General features: G+C 41.1%; 2 protein-coding genes and 1 pseudogene across 2 annotated transcripts; all 3 read left to right on the top strand.

Moving 5' to 3' along the window:
• The first annotated feature begins 206 nt into the window (after positions 1-206).
• Positions 207-11,516, top strand: LOC108901146 (solute carrier family 22 member 15-like; annotated as a pseudogene).
• A 1,175-nt stretch (positions 11,517-12,691) lies between these two features.
• On the top strand, positions 12,692-15,312 carry LOC108901143 (uncharacterized). Its single transcript, XM_018702553.2, has one exon. It carries the CDS (start codon positions 12,749-12,751, stop codon positions 13,478-13,480), a length of 732 nt encoding a protein of 243 aa, XP_018558069.1. The 5' UTR covers positions 12,692-12,748; the 3' UTR covers positions 13,481-15,312.
• A 408-nt stretch (positions 15,313-15,720) lies between these two features.
• LOC108901145 (uncharacterized) lies at positions 15,721-17,344 on the top strand. Its single transcript, XM_018702554.2, has 2 exons — positions 15,721-16,942; positions 17,080-17,344. Exons 1-2 carry the CDS (start codon positions 16,300-16,302, stop codon positions 17,247-17,249), a joined length of 813 nt encoding a protein of 270 aa, XP_018558070.1. The 5' UTR covers positions 15,721-16,299; the 3' UTR covers positions 17,250-17,344.
• Positions 17,345-22,389: the final 5,045 nt, after the last annotated feature.

Below are 22,389 nucleotides of genomic sequence, written 5' to 3'. Positions count from 1 at the left end.
CAACCCCCACGTTTCTGACAAAACACCTTATCAGGCTGACTTTTGTGACCGTTCCTGAAATGAGCTAATGTAACGCAACACTTTCTTAATGTAACAGGCTCACTCTGTAATACTGGGACCACTCCCAGTCCTCAAATACAATAAAACCCCTCTCTTTTTCAAACTATTTAGAAACACAATATTTTTTCCCTATACAGTAATCTCTCCTCTTCTCTCTTTCCTCCAGCACTCTTCCAGAGTCTCCTCGTTGGCTGTATTCTCAGGGTCAGACAGAGCGAGCTGAGGAGGTAAATGCATTAATACAGATGCTTTGCCTGGGTAGGTCTTAATTGTATGGAAAACTTTGCAGTGCTGAGGTTCGCCATGAATGTAATCCCAAAAGCGCTGCATATGTGGCTCACACACACACACACACACACACACACACACACACACACACACACACACCCATGCCAGGACTAAGTGTATACAGGACAAATTCAAGGCAAGGAGTTGTTGTCATTTGAAATTCAATAATAATTTGAATGCAATGCAAAATTGTTAAAGGCTCAAGAGATTGTATCTCCAGTGTCCTGCAATGATGTTACTGAGAGAGAGGGTAATCTGCTGTGTAAACCTGACATGTGGTTTGTGGTTGCTGCAGTATCAGATCAAAGATGTCTCTCACTTGTTCTGAGTTAATTTCAGACATCTTGAGCTGTTCTTTGAGTCTTTTCAGTCTGTGAGAAGGCACTGTTGGTATGTGTACAACATAAATGACTGTCATTTTCTTATTCTCCACTGTTAGAATTTAATACTTTCACCAGAGTCACATTGGCTGTAAAATATGACCATGTCACTCAACAATTTCAGACTTTTATGCATTTTTCTCCCCAATGAAGTGAGAAATGGGCCTTGCGTGTTGGCCTCTGCACAATGTTCTACTTGTTTGCAAAATCTTCCAAGGTCAGAGTCACGGTCTTGTGATTAGAATGTCGATTTTCTATCTCTCCTTCCTCCACACCAGGATGAATGCCTGCAGGGGAGGCAAAAAAAGTTGTTTTGTTTTTTTCTGACTGGTTTTCCTCATCTTCAGTGGAAAATGTCATGAGCTCAGAAAAAACATAGGAGTGAGAAATCTTCTTAGAGAGCAAAAACCAGAGTGTAATGCATACAATGTCTATCTGAAGTTCCTGAAGTGTGCAACATTTTGAGATATTGTTTTAACAAGGAGTTATATGACAGTAATATTTCCTTTTTTGTTCTGTGTATTCTGTGTAACTAAAACCAGGAAGGAAGCACTGAGACTGTTTCGTCAGCATTTACCAAATTTAGTCTGTGTCATGGTTAGGGCCAGGTACTGAACCTCGGTTCTTTTATGGCACTGACCGTAATGCTTCGATACCACCCGGTATCAAAAGATGCCTTGTTTTTTGGTGTCACGTTTTGGTACAAGGAGTTCATCACGTGATTAAGATCTAACTGACTGGCTATAACGTTACATGCCGTAGAGGCATGCAGGAAATATACTTACATGTTTACACCCACAGATAAGGTTCACGTGTATCTGTGTTGTGATCTACAGTGTGTGTGTCAAAGCGGTTAAAAAAATGTGACCGAGGTCAAAAGTGGGTCTCCATTTTAGCAAGATTGATGCCAGTAGTGCACGATGCAATATTTGCAAAAAGGACATTGTTGCTAAGGCTGGCAACACGACCAATTTGATGAAGCATTTGAACATGGACAGAATCAGTTCAAAAGCAGAAAGTTGCTCTGTGTTCAACTGCACAGATTTAAAGGTCCATAGTCTGCAGCAGTGAGCATCAGACACTGACTTGTCACTTGTTCTTTTGCACTGAAAATTATTTGTGATATATTTTTTATGTTAGAAAACTGCTTTGAGTGGAAAAATGGAAAAGAGTTGAAAAATAAAACTCAAGATTTGTACCATAATATGTAATGTAATTTTCTTTGTTAGAATAAATAATAAAATTGGTATCGGAAAAAGTATCGTTCAGGAACCGGTATCGAAGTCAAAGTATCGGTACCAGTATTGAAAATTTTTGAATGATACTCAGCCCTAGTCATGGTCACTATTTAACAGCTTGACAGTTAGTTAAAGGATAACTCTGGTATTTTGATTTGATTACAATGTTTTTGTCAATGGAGTCTGGTAGTAATATATAGTGATGTCTCTTGTTAAACAAAAAGGATTTTACTGTATCTCTGTAGGAATCCCATCCATAATGTTGTTGACACTTCAAATAACAACCTGAGTCTGTCAGTGACAGTAACAAGCACTTTAGTGGTTTAGAGTTATCCTTTAACTTCGTTAGAAACTGTCTAAATGGTAAATTACTTGTCTGTGTCAGTAACTGTGCTGCTGTGTTCTGATTGGAGGTCCTGCGCTACATGGCGCTGAGAAATGGAAACACTGCCAACCACCTGATGCTGCAGCGAGTTGGTGCTGCTAAAGCCGGTAACCACGACAAGAGGGCGCAGGTGTCCTGCAGCTGGTCCTCCATCCGGTCCTCCGTCTGAGGACCATGGTGCTCATGTATGTCTGGTGAGTATCCCTACCACAGGAGAAGAACAAAACATGGAAGCTGCTGTATCCCAAAGCTGCCATAAAAGTTTTATGACCACAGAGTTGCTGGTTCAAATCCTGCACTACCATAGATTCAAATCATCATTATTGCTGCTGTATTATTACTATTAATCCTATTGCTAATCCTCATTTCTATCACTTCAGTCCTTACTATCAGCACTGGCCAAAACTGCAAATAAAATGGCTGCTGATAAAACAACTACCTCAGCAACCACTGCTAATACTTACTGTTACTGCTACTTACTGCTGCTTTGTTTTCTGTGCATTTTTATATATTCTTGAACATTTATTCCATTACGTGGTTCTGTTTCTCTATGAAGCGCTGTCTAACTGATCAATTGTTTCAAGTTGCCTGAGACATGCTGCATGTGGTTTTGTGGTCGCCACCATCCCATACTGATCAGATAACATGAACATTACTGTCAGTTAACCCCGGAGTACTTTCAGACTGTGAGCCCTTTTTTTCTATTACATTTCCTTAGCCACATATCCTACCACACACAGTACGTTTTTTAATATAGGTTAGTAAAACCCTTCTCTCTGACACTGCATTCTGTTCAGTTTTTACGCTTACTTGATCACATCTGAAGAGATCAAAAACATGCTTTATACCTCAGCTTTTATCTCTTTAACGGCTTGGTTTTTGTGACTTGTTAACTGATTTTCACTTTAATGTTTTGTTTATCTATAGAGGAGTATATCAGTGTAGTCTGATCAGATTACACTCAAAATATGTCCACGCTTCAAAGTATTTTCTGCTGCCATAGGACAGCAGCGAGCTCATTTGGTAGTAAACAACCTCCCTGTAGGAAATGACGGTATGGGTTGGTCTTATGAAAACAGAAAGTGAAGAGAAAAAGGAGGAAAATGTGAGTATGCTGCAGATCTGTGTTATCACTAAAAACAAGTGTGTGTGTGTGTGTGTGTGTGTTGCAGGTATGCATGCAGCTTGGTGTACTACGGTCTGACTCTGGGGGCCAGCGAGACATCCGGTAGCCGTTATGTTAATGTGGCCATGTACGGCCTGGTTGAGGCTGCCTGCCTACCCTCTCTGCATATACTTCATCAACAAACACTGGTGAGACACACACACACACACACACACACACACACAACAAAACACAGTTTAGATAACTGACCCTGACACCTTATACCTGCTCACTCATAGTTTGATCCTCCTGGAAAAAATGTTGGTGTATTAAAAGTATTATAATGTCTTAAACCCAGTCTGAGGTCTTCTTTTGTGTGTGCAGACACTATTAACTGTGTTCAGCAAACATGGTCTTATTTCTGTCCACATTGTTTCTTTGTTTGGCTTAAAAAAAAAAAGCTAAAAATAGTGTGTGAGACGCTCTGGTTAAAGCCTCCACTGGTGAGTTGTTTTGTCTTGTTGCACAGGGCTGGGAGGAGGAAAAGCATGGCCAGCTTCCTGTGTCTCGCTGGCTCCGCCTGCCTCTGCACCATGTTCATCCCTGAAAATACGGGTAAGAAACACTGACACTGTGTGAACTTCAGTGTGGCTGGAAACAACACCAATCTAACAGGTCCTGAGTAGTAAAAAAGTCCCCAGTGATTCAAACCCATAAGTATGTGGAGGAAGGAAGTGGAATCGAAGCCCTGGGGGCAGAGCTGTTTGTTTTTTTTGGAGTAATGATTCATTTCTTCCTTTGCAATTATTTTTGCTTTGTTGCTTAGCAACAAAGAAGCCATTTTGAGACTACAAGGCCTTGACATGGCACTGATAGTCACTTTGAACCATCCAAGTTTTGGTTGTGCCAAGACCAAATCTATTTTTTAACCCATCTTATCTTATTCTCATAGTATGTACATTTAGGTTTTGAGCTAATGTGTATCTGAAATGAATTCAAACAGTAGTTTAAGGTAAGATTAAGAACTTTAATTTGTTGCTGTAGTTTTTTGATATTGCTATGACCCAAAGGAATGATAGTGTTGGGGGTCTGATTTATGCTGCCTGCTGTGGGATATGAAGCCCCACAATAAACACACATGCCTGCACAATCAGACACAATCAAACAGAACAGCTGAGATTCATAAAGATGGTATCTGCTGCACCTCTGACTGTCAGAGTTGTGAGAGTTGTGCAGGAAATTAAACTGCACCAAAATGCACACATGCTGATTAAGCAGTGAGTAGGCATCTAATTTTTGTTTCAACTCAACATGACACCACCCAGCAAAATGCAGATCACATACATGCGAAAACACAGATTACTGTGTAGCCTGGATTTTTAGTTTTTACCTGTAAAATCCTGTCTGAGAGCTTCGTAAACTGTTGTGCAGGGATTCGGTGTCATTAATCCTTAACTAATTGATCTTTCATTCCAACTGGACCACCTGGACTGTAATTGTTGCACTGTTCCTTAAAGATACAGTGAAGTGAAAAATATTGTAGTCCTGTGTTCCTGTTTTAATCGTTTACATATCTCTGCTTACATGTTAAGTATTTTTCATGTCAATTTTTTTTCTCCAATCAAATTGGATTTAGGGTGCTGTCTTTAGCAGTTTTCATATAGCCTGTGAAAGTTGTGAATGTTGCACCTTTATTCTGCCACGTCGTTCTGTATAAAAGGTAAAACCAGAAGCGGGGGTGGGGGGTGGGGGGCATTGTTGTTCTGCCTTTAAACCAGCAGCAGCGGTAGTCACAGTGCTGACTGGACATCTGTGTAAAAGGGACAGACACCAATCAGCACCCAACTAGACACGTCACTCTTTATCACTACCAGGGCCCATTGACAAAAACAGTTATTTTATCTCACAAAATATGGGTGTTACCATGGCTAGTTTGGCTTTTACTGGGGGAGGAAATATTCAGGCCCATAATCCCATAATCTCTCAGTTAAAACGACTGTTTTTGATAATGGAGTCTGGTAACGATATGTAGCTATGTTTCTGGTTAAACAAAAAGGTCTCTGTGGGACTCCTATTAACACTGTCACGGTCTGAGCCTGTCAGTGGCAAAAACAAACACTTGATGTACTTTGACTGGGGCCCTTTGGGTTACATTGCAGCAGATGCTTGTGCTTGCCAGGTGCAGCATTCTTGCTCAGTACTGCACCGATTCTAAAGATTTTTGGCTCTATCAATCTTTTACACCCAGAACATGAGACACATGGGAAAATAAAAACAAAACAAAAGGTAATTTAAATCCTGGAACTGTTGTATTTGTGTTTTCAGGGACCTTCCTGAGCGTTACATCGTTAGCACTTCTGGGGAAACTGATGGTCAGTGCAGCTTTCAACATTGCCTATGTCTACACCTCAGAACTTTATCCAACAGTTATCAGGTGAGGTGTCTACACTGTTGTTGAATAGTTCACACACTGAAGATGACTTTTAGTGTTTCTTCTACCTGTTGAATGTATTATTGTTGTGTAACTTTCAGTGTTGTGTGCTCTAAAGGTTTTGACCGCTATTTCATGAATTTCAGGAATGCTGGTTTGGGAGTATGTTCCATGTCGTGTAGAGTAGGAGGAATCCTTGCACCATTTGTTCCTTCCATGGTAAGGGTGTGTGTGTTGCTCGACATCAGTTTACATTTTCCCTTTGGCCAATACCTGAGAGAGTTTTCGTTCCAACAAAGAGAATAAGCTGAAGTGTGAGCTTTAAATGCCTTTTCTTATAGAAAAATCCAGCGGCTGATTTCTAAATCGCCCTAACAGCCACCTCCATTAACTCTGTATCAGAAAGGAAATGGTTTTAATGATTAATGAGAAAGAATATGTCATTTTAATAAAAACCTGAAACATGCGATGCTGCAAAACTGGAATTTCAACCAGAAAACGAATGTAATACCAAGCTAGCATGAGATAAGTGAGGCTGCAGCTCACCATCGGACTACATACCCATTCGCTCAGTCTTTGGCCGGCCCTGGTTGGTCCTTTGTCAGAAAGTCAGTCTCACTTTAAACAGAGTTAAACTGAACTCTGGGACTTTTCACCTCAGGTAACCCTCCTGAACAGCAGGTCACACTTAAACCTTAGCATATAGTGACACCTAATGGCAGCTTAGGCGACCTTCACAAGAACAAGCAAATCAACCTGCATCTGAAGACACAGCAAACAGATGCAGCCCAGGTTATGAGGGCGCAGCTGCCCCTTTTATGAATGATGTCAAATGAAACTTCCTGGGGAGACATTTCAGTCTTAAGAGAGATTTTAACCGGGAATCTCTTTTACTCTTAATTAATAGTATCTATAATATTTTTGTTGCACTGGAAATTTAAACCAGTTCATATGTTAATGCATGTGTAGACAGAGCTTTGGGAGTGTAAGCTGTACACTATAAATAAGTAATTAGATTAATTAAGATCTACTGTAGGTAGTTTCCAAATAGATTATTATATAAAACATTTGTTCTTACTCTGTTCTCTGGAAACACAGATTGACTCTGTTTTTCTTCTGGTTGTTTGTGTGGTTGTGTATTTGTTTGTGTTGCAGCGGGCTCTCCACACCTCCATGCCCTTCACTGTGTTCTGTCTGAGCGGCCTGTCTGCAGGCTGCCTGGGCCTCCTACTGCCCGAAACCCTCAACGGACCCGCAGCAGAAACTCTGGAGGAGCTCAGCAGCCCGACACACAGCCGAGTGCTGGAGAGCAAGGTGACGCAACACTGCGCTGACAGAGAGGCACATATCTCTCATACATCTATTAACTGTCACATAGACTGTCCTGCTCACAGCAGAGGAAGTTGAACAGATGCTTGATTAAGCCTGAGTATAGGGATGGCTGAGACACAACATTAAAAAAGACCCATCGGCTCCGAGTCCTAAGCAGCCACACAGACAGATTACGGAGATTCAACAACAGAGGTGTTTATTTACAATGTGTTTTATAAAAGATGGAGCTATGATTTATGTCTGGGTGAGCAAAGGCCAGCACCATTTAACTAAGACAGTAACCAGGATGTAACGAAATCAAAAAAAAAAAAAAAAGATAGAAGATACAATATCATGCCTCATAAACTAAATAAACAGCCAACAAACAAGTTGAACAAAACTATCAGCCAACTCCTCCCAACCCCTGCAGACACAAATCCATCAGTGGACTGTCACACTTTTACTGTCCAAATACAGACAGTTGGATAAGGCAGCTCCACCGCCACTTTAGCTCATTCATATAGCTGAGTGGCACCTGGAATGAGCCTACTTCAGATAGTGTTATTCAAACATGCTCGTCGTATTCAGCCACTTAGCTTAATTTTGGAAAATTTGTTTTGACCAAACTGTCAAAACTCACAGGATTTTCCACCTCAGAAACACAACCACTGGTCTAAAGAAACGACTGCTTGAGTGTTGCAGAGGTTAATAGTGTGTCTACTGTGGTCATGTGTAGTCATTTCACCACTGTAGATTTAAAGCAATGTGAAGCAGAATCCAGCAGAATTTAAACTTTGTGCTTACACTGACCTCCAACTTTTGTCAAGAGCTATGTACAGAAACTGTTAGTGAAACGATTTGATTTGTAGCAAACTGTGTGTATAGAATAATTAGTCATTAATCATTAGTGGTCTACTGCAGAGGCTGGCTTTGCTTTACAACAATCCTCAGGAAGCAGGGCTGGCCAGCACGCTCAACTCAGGATTTATGGATACTTTAATCACATCTGAGCTCTCACAGCTTTAAAAAATAAATGGCATGGATTGAAGGTTTGATATGGCTTTAATATTACTGTTGTGTGAGAAAAAAGCTGGTCTGCACCAGTCCAACTTTTGGCAGCTCCTACAGTTTGTGAAGAAAACGTCTAAACCACCATCACTCTGCATGTCACCTTTTTAATGAGAAGTCACTGCAAAATCAGCTTGATCCTAAAATCACAGAAAAAAAGCTGCATTTACCTTCATAACCAGCTGTGAGTTGCAGTCAGAATTTTCTCACTTTGCCTGAACTGAATTCATTTTATTTGTCTTGTCATTTCTTCTCTTTTTGACCCCAGGCTCTTTTGTACGAAGACGACAAATGGAGATCAAACCACAAATGAAGCCGGAAGCCTCGTCTTCATCACCAGAGCAGCTCAGTCCGGCGAAACAGACACTACACCTCATTCCTTTTTGGAATTGCTGCCTCAAAATGGTGAACTGTCTTTTAAATTAACTTGAGAGGCAGATCACCAAGTTCACTTCCCATGTTCGTGAACTATGACATTTCAGATGGGGCAGGGCCGTAGGTGCTGACCAGCGCTTTGCCTTCAGGAAGAGGACGTTATCAACAGACCCAAAGGTTCCTCCTGTATCTGATTTTTACAGAAAAGCCAGGCAGTCAATCCTCTGCCTTCATTTCATATTCCTGAATATTGTCACAGTGTTTGTGCCTTATTTGGTGGTAAACAGACAGGAGGGACAGGAAAGCTGTGACAGGACAGATATGTGACTTACATTACATTTAGAGAGACTGGTGAGTTGGAAAAGCCAACTTGCTGCTTACAGAAATGGAACTGAAAAACACTTGATTTTAACAGTTGCATTTTCCAGATTTTCTCAACTGAAGCAGCCCCACGTTGTTGGGTTTATTCATATTAACATTCCTCAAAATATGGTTAACTTTTAGGAGCACAGTGATTTTTTTTGGGAGGAAATGTGTCCAGTTCTCAACTGAACTGTGGACTCTGCTGGATAATTACAATCTAATAGCATTACAAACATCCAAAAAGATCACTAGAACATGTTGAAGTCAGACTTGCAACATTTTTAGGAGGCTTTTTTTTGTTTACAACACTCCATTTATTGTCTGTGCAGCAGCTTTCACTGGTGTAGACGGCAGAAGAAGCACTAGGTGTAAACCACTGGGTTCTTGGTTATTGACGGAGAGGCAGGTGATTTGATAGGACGTGAAGAAGGTGGGATTGTTGAGAACATTCGAGATGACTTAACAGTCCAGTGGGAGCTTGTATGACAGATGAATTCAAGTATACGTTTCTGTTTCAGTCGGCTCCAAAGGACTCACAGTTATCTCTGTTCAGTTGTGGTTGGTGGACTCTCATCGATAGCCAACAGAACCAGTGATCCGTACAGTGATCGCTCTGCTCAGTTTTCTTTTTCTTTTTAATGATCCACATCATTGAAACCGTGACATCACAGCCTGTTTTGGAGCTGAGTGCTTGAAAGTTATGTCAGATGGAAAGCTAATGTGACCGGACTGTGGAGATGCACTTTATGAGGAAGTTCAGGCGACCATTTCATGGACTGGATCTAACACTAAAGTCCTTATAAGCTCAATGAATAGTTTGAACAAAGTGGAGAACAGAGGTTTGAATAGAAAAGGGCAGATATGACTTCAAACCGGTACAATTACATTATGAAGAATCGAGGCTGGAGCGTGTCACTGGGGCTCAACTGTACAGTGATGGAACTGACACTGTTATTAGTTACAAAAATCTCGGCTGAATAACATCTCAGGAGCCTACGTCTAAGAAAGGAAAGGAAAATCTTCAGTTGTCTTTTATCAGCTCAATCTACCTGAACAGAAAGCTGACTGAAGATGCTTAAACAGACCAATTGAATGCCTTCTTTACATTTTGGCCTATATGAACTAGAGTGATTAAATGATGTGAATTTTAGTTTTTCTTAATGAATAATTACATCAATGGCCCTACAGATCAATCCTGCATATTTCATTAGCTAATCTAACTATCAGTTGAGTTTGATTGATGCGACTATCTGAGGACCAAATACTCCACCTGTTATTTAAATCACAACTAGAGGTTAAATTCTGACAAGGCTCCAATAGGGTTACAGTAGGTTGAAAGTGGACACATTCAATGCTACAATGCTAGCAAAATCCATGGGCACTAGAAACTGTAAATGTCAGTTTCCAGGAGATTATAGAAAAGCTGGTGAAAATGGGACCAATACAATTCTGGTTGTGGAATAATGTATGTTTTCTTTATTTTCTCTGGTATTGTTGTGTTTCTGTGTATGGCAGTCACTGCACTTGCATGATTTTTTTTTTTTATCTGGTAGCAAATTTGTGCTCAGTGAAAAGACTGACACACAAACCTGCACAACAGAGGAAGAAGCTTTGCAAAAGGTTCTTGCAACTCCAAATTTCCAAATCCCCAGATGACCAAAGTTCATCTTGTGGAATGTACAGTCTGTAAAAATACACCTGGGCGTTCATGGTAGTGATTACACACTCAACACGTTTTTCAGTTTCATCTGACTCATGAAATCATACAAGAACACATCATGCACCAATAAATAATCACGTGTGTGTCAAACAGGCTTGACTTTAGACTAACAACAAAAATAGTCATTGTGAATCAAATTTTTAAGCTTGTATTTTTTAAACCATTTTATCAAAGCACAACTATGTTTATAAGAGACTGGGCTTGAGCTACAGTGACCCCAACAGCCCAAACCCCTGCCACCAAGATGATTTGACTTCCATGTTTCAACAGACTGAACTAGAATGACACATACCTCTGCCCAGACCAAACAATCTTACATGTGTAAATACAGGGGAAAAGGAAGTGGTCTGATAAGATAAATCTTTGTCACATCCACCCCTTTAACTGGAAATGCACCAAAACTGAACAGTTTCTTCCCCGGCCCACACCCTGTAGCTCCCCAGAGTTGGTGCAATTCAGTGCTTTTTGCGTAATCCTACTGACACATAACAGACATGAGTAAGGACATGACCTCCTTGCCAGAGGTAAAGATGGAAACACTTGACAAGCATTCTGCCTTCTGTGCCTTTAACACTGATGATGTTTACACTCTTGTGTGATTTAAAAAAAATAAAATGTAAATTAAATATTACAAATGTTTTATATGCCATCATTTTGTATTGTGTCTACAATAATACTATTACAATATGTATTATGTAAATATACTGTATGTATAATGATATCTGTGGGTCCTTAAAAAGTAATATAAACTATTTATGCTAAAGGAAGTAAACAGTCAAGAATTCTCACTTATCCTCTTGATGTGGTCTTATTTTGTTGTGTGTAATGATGCAGTGATACTGAATATCTGCTGTTGGCTTTACTGAGCATCCATAAAAATGTCCTGCATTGCTCCAGTCACTAGAAATAGCCTTCTTATCATGTCTTTGTATCATTTTTTAAACTCATGAAAATGAATTTGTCTTTAAATATGCAGATTTTAAAGCTCAAATTTGGTCACTGAGACTGTACTCATACTTTTAAGTGCAGATATAAGTCAGTATGTTGCAGCTGTTAGTCGCTGGTAAAAAAAAAATTCTGGTCATTGTGCAGCAGAAACTCTGAGACCCCTCCAGAGACTGATGGATTGTGGAGACTGTGGGGTCTCAAAAGCTTCAGCTTGTGTTTCTTGAAGTAGCTGATGGTCGATTGTGAGGTCTGCTTTGGACCACTGTCCTGTTGTAGAAGCCATCTTTTTTTCACTTCACACACCCTGAAAGCAGAATATTTCCACCCCTGAGCACTGAGATAGTTTTTAGCTTTTGACATGTTACAATTACTGTTGAGTATGTTGATGAAATAAAAAGCAACAGTGCATGAATATTTAAAGAAAGGTTCATTTTAATATCCATTTGCTGCAGGAGTTGGATTCACTTCTTTACACTAAAGAAATCAACAAAACCAGTGTTTGACAAAATGAAAATAGGGCCTGATGATTGCGCGACATCGCAAGTCAGAGAATCATCAAAGTTATTACAATTCATCCTGAGGGAATCAAGAACTTCTGAGCTGCATTTCATGGCAATCCATCCAAGTGGAGATCTGACAGAATGACAGTCCCACTGACATCCCCATTCCTAGAACCATTGTTTGTCTGGAAAGAACATTTCTCCCACCAAAGGTTGTTCAGCTTCTGTAATAGTATTGTTCTCAGAGTTCAATAGGAGCTCTTTTGAAGCTCATACTGTGATGGTATGCTTTTATTGGCGGCTGATCCCAACTTCTGCCATATAAAGAGGAAGTTCAGAAACGCTTCCTTAACTTGTGAAAAAGTGAGGAGTGGCCTCTATTGCATCACGCTGCATCTTGATTTGGCTCATTGCAAACACTGAGGGTGGAGAATGTCTTAATATAGAGACCAAGTGCAGCAGAGAAAAGGGGAGGGACATCTGAAGGGCTGTTTGGATATATAAGTGTGGTGACTTTCAAAGAATCCACATTTCTCCTTTTTGGCTCATGTGTTGCCCTGTCAGTCCTCTTTGGACATGAAGAGACTGGTGTGTTTTTGGCTCCTGACAGCACTGCCGTCGGCGGTGCTGAGCTTTGCTATACGTATAACCTCTTACTCACAACCTGGTGATATCAACATCATGACACCTTCGACCTCAAATCCAACCAGTATAGTGTGGAAGCACGACGGTAATCTGGTGGCTGAATGGATGAACTCTGAGATTAAGTTCAACGAGACGTTTAAAGGGCGCACAACCTTGAACACAACCACAGGAGAGTTGGTTATCACAGATGTGCATCGAGCTGACAGAGGGTTGTATACAGTGGAGATCAATGGTTACATCAGCGGTGTAGAATGGATAATTGAAGTACTCGAGAGAGTCCCTGAACCTGAAGTGCTGGCAAGACCACTGACATGTAGCTTCAACTCGGACAACTGCAATCTGACCTGTCATGGAAACACCACAGGAGCTGGAACTGTCACCTACAGCTGGAGGGAGGATGGTGGAGAGTGGAAGGAGGGGGAAAGGGACAAGACCATTGTGAATAATGAGGAACTAAAAAGTGTCAAAACATTCTACTGCCAGATGAAGAACGAAGTCAGTGTGGAGGATAGTGAACCCTACCCGAATCCATTCTTCCAAGGAAAACCTCCAACTTGGGTGATTGTCTTAGCGATCTTGTTGCCCGTGGCGCTCTTAGGGATCGGTTGGTACTTAGCATGGAGAAACCGAGAGACCATCAGGAAACTGATCTGTCCACATTAAGACAGAGAGGGCACTGATAATGCAGCTTAAAGTGGACTGATTGAATCTTAAAGTGGATCCACCTCATATTCTGCTTATAAAAATGTTGTAGTTTGTGTTATTTGTCATACTTTTTATTTTAGTCTCATCTCAGCTGCTGCTGTGACAGTAGTTACTGATCATACATATTTTGCTGTCATTTTTCTTCTTGTACTTATTTTCTGTGTTGCAATTGGTATTATATTGTATTGTAGTTTGTTGTTTTTTAATTCAGACTCATCCCAGAAAACCTGCAGCAAACCAACAGACTACTACAAACCCACTAGTAGAGTTAGCAGCTGTCTGGCACACAGGTTAGAGTGATTTTCCTTGTCAGTCACACTGTGTCACAGGATGTCAGTGATTGGACTCTGAAACTATCAACAGCATCTTGTGGAAATATGATCTGACAGCCAATTGAATGGCTTGCTTTACATTTTGAAAGATGCTTGTGACCCAACATCTCCAGACCTACGTCATGAATTTTGTTTTCACAATGATTCCATTCATGGCACTACAGAACAATCCTGCATTTTTCGTGAACTACAGTAACCATAAGTGAAAGACCAAAATCCACAAATGACCAAGTCGGCTGAGTTTTATTGATCTGATCTTCTGAAGACCAAATATGAGAAAGTGGATATGGCCATTTACCACTCTTAAACTGTACAATCCATAATACTAAAGACTGTGTAAATGTCAGTTTCCAGGAGATTATAGAAAAGTTGGTGACAATGGGATCAATTCTGGTGACTCTACAGTTGTGGAAATAATATGCTGTATATTCATTTATTTTCTCTGGTATCAAGGACGTTGTGTTTCTGTGTATGGCAGTCACTACACACATGATTTTTTTTATGTGGTAGCAAATCTGTGCTCAGTGACAAGATTGACACACACACCCAACTGCCCAGGTTCTCGTAACTCCAAATTTGTGAAATCCCATGATGACCAAAGTTCATCTTGTGAATGCAGCCTGTAAAAATACACCTGGGCGTTTATGGTAGCAATTACACACTCAACAAGTTTTTTCCCAGAGTTTCATCTGACTCATGAAATCATACAAGAACACATCATGCACCAATAAATAATCACATGTGTGTCAGACAGGCTTGACTTTAGACTAACAACAAAAATAGTCATTGTGAATCAAACTTTTAAGCTTGTATTTTTTAAACCATTTTATCAAAGCACAACTATGTTTATGAGAGACTGGGCTTGAGCTACAGTGACCCCAACAGCCCAAACCCCTGCCACCAAGATGATTTGACTTCCATGTTTCAATAGACTGAACTAGAATGACACATACCTCTGCCCAGACCAAATAATCCTACACGTAGAAATACAGGGGAAAAGGAAGTGGTCTGAGAAGATAAATCTTTGTCACATCCACCCCTTTAACTGGATCTGCACCAAAACTGAACAGTTTCTTCCCCGGCCCACACCCTGTAGCTCCCCAGAGTTGGTGCAATTCAGTGCTTTTTGCGTAATCCTACTGACACATAACAGACATGAGTAAGGACATGACCTCCTTGCCAGAGGTAAAGATGGAAACACACTTGACAAGCATTCTGCCTTCTGTGCCTTTAACACTGATGATGTTTACACTCTTTGGATGTGAATTTTTAAAAATAAAATGTAAATTAAATATTACAAATGTTTTATATGCCATCATTTTGTATTGTGTCTACAATAATACAATTACAATATGTATTATGTAAATATACTGTATGTATAACGATATCTGTGGGTCCTTAAAAAGTAATATAAACTATTTATGCTAAAGGAAGTAAACAGTCAAGAATTCTCACTTATCCTCTTGATGTGGTCTTATTTTGTTGTGTATAATGATGCAGTGATACTGAATATCTGCTGTTGGCTTTACTGAGCATCCATAAAAATGTCCTGCATTGCTCCAGCGACTGTTAGTCGCTGGTAAAAAAAATTTCTGCTCAGTGTGCAGCAGAAACTCTGAGACCCCTGCAGAGTCTTTGTGTTATTAATTATGGATTGTGGGGACTATGGGTTCTCAGAAGCTTCAGCACTCATGTTGGCTTTAAAACTCATTAAAATGAAAGAATCATTATTTTTAAGTCCAAATTTGATCAGTGAAAGTGTTTACTACTGTAAACAGAAGTGCAGATATCAGTCAGTGTTGTAGCTGTTGCTCGCTGATAAAATGTCTCCGCAGTCTGCAGGAGAAACTGAGAACTGTAGTGCTGCAGGGTCACACGAGGCTTCCTCTTTTTTTTTTATTCAGTCTATGATTTAAACGCAGTAAGAAGAGAGGAGGTGTGTGGACACTTACTCGACCAGTGACCACCTGAAAAATTTGTAATTGATCCGCGGACATGGAGAGACAGATGTGTTTTTTGATCCTGACTCTGCTGCTGCCTGCGGTGCGGAACTCTGCTCTAACCCAGACTACTCTACCATACGCGGAGATTGGCGCTACCCTCGTCTTGTGGCCGACATCGTGTGGAAACGTGACGGTAACCTGGTGGCTGAGTGGTTGAGTAATGAGTTTGAGTTTTAATGGCCGCACAACCCTGAACACAACCACCAGAGAGTTGGTTATAAGAACATGACTGTAGCTGACGCTACAACTGGTGAAACAGTGACTTCTTTTACATTACTGTTGTCTTGATGAGGCTCACTGCAAACACTGAGGGAGGACCACGTCTCAATATGGAAACCAAACGCACCACAGAGAGGGGGGAGAGCATTTGAGGAAATGTTAAAATAGGATCATGTGGTGACCTATGAAGAATGAGGATTTCTTGATTTGCTGATCTGCGGACATGGAGAGACAGATGTGTTTTTTGATCCTGTCTGTGCTGCTGCTCACGGTGCTGAATTCTGCTCTAGCCCAGACCAAACCATCAGGCGTGGAGCTTGGCGCTGCTCTCACTTTGCGGCCTACTTTCTCAGGTTCAATCACCGGAATTGTGTGGAAACTTAACGGTGACCTGGTGGCTGAGTGGTTGAATAATGAGTTTGAGTACTATGCCACATTTAGAGACCGCACAACCCTGGACCCAACCACTGGAGAGTTGGTTGTTAAGAACGTGGCTGTAGCTGACGCAGGGTTGTATACAGTGGAGATCAACAGCAACGTCCAGAGTCAGAAGTATCAGGTTGAAGTAATGAAGAAGGTGTCCAAGCCTACAGTGGTGATCAGACCACTGACATGTAACAAGGACGCGGAGAGCTGCAGTCTGGCCTGTGTTGGAGAAACCAAAGACGCTGGAACCGTCACCTACAGCTGGAGGGAGGATGATGGAGAGTGGAAGGAGGGGAAAGAGAGCAGGGACATCATGAATGATCCGGTGATAAGAAAAATCAGAACATTTTCCTGCCGGTTGAAGAATGCAATCAGTGTGAATGAAAGTGAACCCCATGAGAATCCATTCTTCCAAGAAAAACATCTGATTTGGCCTGAAGGTTTGTACTTTGTCTTAAAGATTTTGGTAACAGTGGCACTCTTGGAGATTAGAGGGTAGGCCAGTTTAGTGTGATATATTATTTTCATAAAAATAATTAGAATTATTTATGTTGTCATATTTTTTATCCTTCCCCAGACTCCAGACTCTGGGTTAAAGTTTTAGCAGCTGTCATGAGATCCTTGGCAATTGTGGCGCTCTTGGGGACTGTTGTCTACTTCTTGGGGCAAAAACGAGGAAAAATCAGGAAAGTGATCTGTCCATGTCGATGTGGAAAAGGTGATGATAATGCAGCTTTAAGTGGATGATCATTAAAGCATATCAAACTCCTCTCATGACAAGTGAATGTAGTGTGCTTGGTGGTTAAATATAACATAAAGTATTAAAGAAAAGTTTATTTTTATTTTTGTGTTTGAAATAGCATTTATAATGTTTTTGTGACAGAAATGGTGCTGATACTGCAGGTTAAAGTGGACTCATGTTAAACTGGATCAAACTGCCCACACAAAGGTGGTGGATTTGGAAATTTGCTGTGGGTCATGAAATATATAGTGGAAAGTAACATGCATACAAAAGTACTGTACTAATGACACAGTTTTTGAAAAATAATCTGCTTCAATTGAAATGTTACTTTATGTTGTATTCATGCTTTATATTTGTATCACATTTTAAAAGCAAAGATTGGACTCTGACTAGTTACTTCGCATATTATGTTTGGGTTTATATTGAAAGTATATGCAATAAGCCTCAAAATACAATGCATTTTTATAGATTAAAAAAAAAAATTTGCACTATTTTATGTCATCTTGCTCATAATACCTGTGTATTAAATAAATAAATAACATTTTTGATGCAGGCTTCAAGTTTAGAAGTGCTCTCTCTCTGAGTCACATACACGAAGGCAGTGAACGTGTCAACACGCAGTCCAATGATGTGGTAAATATAAAAAATACCCAAAGCTACAGCGGCCAGCAATGTGAAAACACCTGGCAACAACACTCTCTGTCTAAGTTGTTATCTGCACAAATTTCTCACGACTTTGGTGTGAATACGTCAGCAAGTAGAATTACTTATGCTTGTAAGGAAAATGTGTTATGGTTCTGAGTACATCCCTAATAACTAGCAAACATATAGTACACTGTTATGTTCACTTGTAGTATGATTCGCTGTATAGTGGCAGTACATATAGTATACGACTCCAAAGTATACTACTGGTACTTTTATACCTATACTTATTACACAAAGAGTACTTGGGAAATATACTTGAACTTTACTTAAGTATACTTAATAAAATAAACTTTTTGTGAGGGATAGTTTGCAGACATTGCAGTCATTTAAATTTACTGCTGCATGCTCAAGTGCGGACTTCTCTGCACCTCTGCCATGTTGAACTGAGTATCTTTAGCTCTGTGCAGCAATGCCTTGCACACACACACACACATTTCTGAGGACTGACTTCTTGTAGCTACATCATCTAAACGGGGCTCACTGAACTTCTCAATATGGAAATCAAATGAACCACAGAAAAGGGTACAACATCTGAGGAACTGTTGAGATATGATTAGATATCATCATGCGGTGACTTACAAATAGTCAACATTTCTCCTTTTGGCTCGTGTTGTTCCGTCAGTCCTCTGCTGATCTGTAGACATGGAGAGACATGTGTTTTTTACTCCTGACTGTGCTACTACTGGCGGTGCTGAACTCTGCTCTAGCCCAAACTGAGCCATCATAAGTGGAGGCTGGCAGTACCCCCGACTTGTGACCTCCTGTTTCAGATCCTATCACTGGCATTGTATAGAAAATACATGACAGTAATCTGGTGGCTGAATGACTGGATTCCGAGATTGACTACTAGCAAATATAAATGCACAACCCTGAACACAACCACTGGAGAGTTGGTCATTAAAAACATGGCTGTAGCTGACATGGGGTTGTATACAGTGGACATCAATGACTGTGTCCAGGATCAAAACCACTAGTAGGTAGCCACACAATCAGGTTTGTGTGGATTACCCACTATAGACTGTTCACTGTCTGTGGTGGGTACTTGCCCTGGCGAAACTGATCTGTCCACATCAGAACAGAGATGGAGCTTAAAGTGGACTGATTGAATCTTAAGGTGGATCCACCTCGTATTCTGTTTAGAAGAATGTTGTAGTGTTATTCATCATGCTTTTTTTTTTATCTTGCTCTCATCTCAGTTGTTCTGTAATAGTATTGTTCTCAGAATTCAATAGGAGCTCTTTTGAAGCTCAAACTGTGATGGGATGGTTTTATTGGCGGCTGATCCCAACCTCTGCCATATTTCTTTTGTTTGTGACATTATTACAAGAGGCAGATCAGAAAAGCTTCCTTAACTGGTAAAACAGTGAGGAGTGGCCTCTATTGCATCATGCTGCATCTTGATTTGGCTCATTGCAAACACTGAGGGTGGAGAATGTCTTAATATAGAGACCAAGTGCAGCAGAGAAAAGGGGAGGGACATCTGAAGGGCTGTTTGGATATATAAGTGTGGTGACTTTCAAAGAATCCACATTTCTCCTTTTTGGCTCATGTGTTGCCCTGTCAGTCCTCTTTGGACATGAAGAGACTGGTGTGTTTTTGGCTCCTGACAGCACTGCCGTCGGCGGTGCTGAGCTTTTATTTACGTATAACCTCTTACTCACAACCTGGTGATATGAGCCTCATGACACCTTTGACTTCAATTGCAATCACCAGTTTGGTGTGGAAGCACGACGGTAATCTGGTGGCTGAATGGATGAACTCTGAGATTAAGTTCAACGAGACGTATAAAGGGCGCACAACCTTGAACACAACCACAGGAGAGTTGGGTATCACAGATGTGCTTTGAGCTGTCAGAGGGCAGAGGGTTGACACAGATTTTAAAGCTCAAATTTGGTCACTGAGACTGTACTCATACTGTTAAGTGCAGATATAAGTCAGTATGTTGCAGCTGTTAGTCGCTGGTAAAATTTCTGCTCAGTGTGCAGCAGAAACTCTGAGACCCCTGCAGAGTCTTTGTGTTATTAATTATGGATTGTGGGGACTGTGGGGTCTCAGAAGCTTCAGCACTCACGTTGGCTTTAAAACTCATTAAAATGAAAGAATCATTATTTTAAAGTCCAAATTTGATCAGTGAAATTGTTTACTACTGTAAACAGAAGTGCAGATATCAGTCAGTGTTGTAGCTGTTGCTCGCTGATAAAATGTCTTTGCAGTCTGCAGGAGAAACTCTGAGAACTGTAGTGCTGCAGGGTCACATGAGGCTTCCTCTTTTTTTTTTATTCAGTCTATGATTTAAAAACACCTGGCAACAACACTCTCTGTCTAAGTTGTTATCTGCACAAATTTCTCACGACTTTGGTGTGAATACGTCAGCAAGTAGCATTACTTATGCTTGTAAGGAAAATGTGTTATGGTTCTGAGTACATCCCTAATAACTAGCAAACATATAGTACACTGTTATGTTCACTTGTAGTATGATTCCCTGTATAGTGGCAGTAGAAAAACGTTTACATGCAGTATACGACTCCAAAGTATACTACTGGATAGATAGATAGATAGATACTTTATTAATCCACACGGGAAATTCACACCATATTTAAAGTGTGTGGTGTACAGTGTGTGTGTATGTATGTATGTAGTGTGTAGGGTGAGGCCTGGGCCTCCTGAAGTCCACCACCATCTCCCTGGTCTTGGTGGTGTTGAGGTGCAGGTGGTTGGAGTCGCACCATGTGACGAAGTCCATCCCCGTCCCAAGCTCAGGTTGAAGATCCTCTGTAGAGGGTTTCCCAGCTCCAGCGCGCAGGCCTTCAGCAGTCGAGGGGATACTCCATCTGGACCTGCTGCTCTGCTGGGGCGAAGCCTCCTCAGCTCTCCACACACCTGAGCTGCTGTGATTGTGGGTGGGGGGAGGGGGATGGGGGCATTCTCCTCTATGCTGGAGTCGACTCGTGGGGGGAGGGAGAGAAGAGGGTGGGTGGGGGTTGCAGTGTTTTGAGGCGAGAATGAGTTGGGGTGGTCAAACCTGTCGAAGAAGTTGTTCATCTGGTTCGCTCTCCCAACATCTCCCTCAATGGTGGCACCCCTCTTAGAGCTGCAGCCGGTGATGATCTTGAGCCCATCCCACACCTCCTTCATGCTGGTTTTCTGCAACTTCTGCTCCAGTTTCCTTCTGTATTGCTCTTTTGCCGCTCTGAGCTGGGCTCTGAGTTCCCTCTGCACGCGCTTTAGCTCCTGCTGATCACCATCTTTAAAGGCCTTCTTCTTCTGATTCAGAAGGCCCTTGATGTCACTTGTGATCCAGAGCTTGTTGTTTGCATAGCAGCATACAGTTTTAACTGGAACAACAATGTCCATACAGAAGTTGATGTAGTCAGTAGTGCAGTCAACAACCTTCTCACTGTGTGATCCCTGCAGTCTGTGGTTCCAAAACAGTCTCCCAGAGCCTGCTCTGCCTCAGGAGACCACGTCCAGAATGAGACCACTTCCTGAATGTTTATATTGTATTTATACTTGGCTTTGTATCAGATTTAAAAACCAAATATTAGGCTCTGACAAATTACTTTGCAGATTAGGTTTTGGTTTAAAAAGCATATATAAGAAACCTCCAAAGTACAATGTATTGTTATAGATTTAAAATATATTATTTGTACTATTACTAATTACTGGATCCAAAACATTTCCCATTTCACTGATGGGACTATTTTCAGTGTATGTGCAATGCAGGATTCAAGTTTCCACATCACACTTGCATAAGTTGCCTGTTGGACCAGAATTGGCATCCCAACTTTTTCATAATATGTACATATATGTTTGCAGATACATTCCCTAAATTCAGATTTTAGGTAGCACAAAGAAACTTTCCACATTCTTCAGATTAATTTGAATAATGGCCTGCTCGTGTCAAATAAATGCAAAAGTTTTTACTTCTTCAATTAACTTCCTACAAGTAGGGAGTAAAGAATCTTAATACTTGTTCCACCTCTACTTTGTTTATCTTCAGGGGTCAATGGGGTCAGGAATCTCTTCTGCAGTTACACGAGGAGACCAGCAGATGTCACTGTACACCTTTAAGCGAATCAAAACACAGCGAGCCGTGGGTGAACGAGGGGATGACGTCATTGTTGGGGTATTTTCAAGATGGCGCTGGACCGTAGCCGGAATGCCGCTGCAGCAGCTGAACATTGAGGGATTTAATTAATCTTCTGCCCAGCGGCGACATTAACTTCGCGAGACGGAGAAAATTTTGTTGTTTTCAAGACACCGGCAATGAGCATGTTATACTCGATGAACGTCAGGTAACGCTGAAGGACCCCTGGCTAAAATGGTAGCCCCTTCCTCCAAGAACAACAAAACCTGCTGCTGCGGAGCTCGGCCGATCGGGCTGGGGCATTCGTTGCAGGATTCTACGCCCGGGGCTGAGGCTCGCTCGGCGGACTGAGT

Source organism: Lates calcarifer, unplaced genomic scaffold, assembly GCF_001640805.2.
Source record: "Lates calcarifer isolate ASB-BC8 unplaced genomic scaffold, TLL_Latcal_v3 _unitig_461_quiver_2334, whole genome shotgun sequence".
Lineage (NCBI taxonomy): Eukaryota > Metazoa > Chordata > Actinopteri > Centropomidae > Lates > Lates calcarifer.
This window is presented reverse-complemented; position numbering and strand designations above follow the sequence as displayed.

Excerpts from the sequence above, each read along its gene's own strand:
- LOC108901143 (XM_018702553.2), top strand. The coding sequence starts at position 12,749 with ATGAAGAGACTGGTGTGTTTTTGGCTCCTGACAGCACTGCCGTCGGCG.
- LOC108901145 (XM_018702554.2), top strand. The coding sequence starts at position 16,300 with ATGGAGAGACAGATGTGTTTTTTGATCCTGTCTGTGCTGCTGCTCACG. Across the intron at positions 16,943-17,079 it reads ACATCTGATTTGGCCTGAAG|ACTCCAGACTCTGGGTTAAA; the intron begins GTTTGTACTTTG and ends ATCCTTCCCCAG.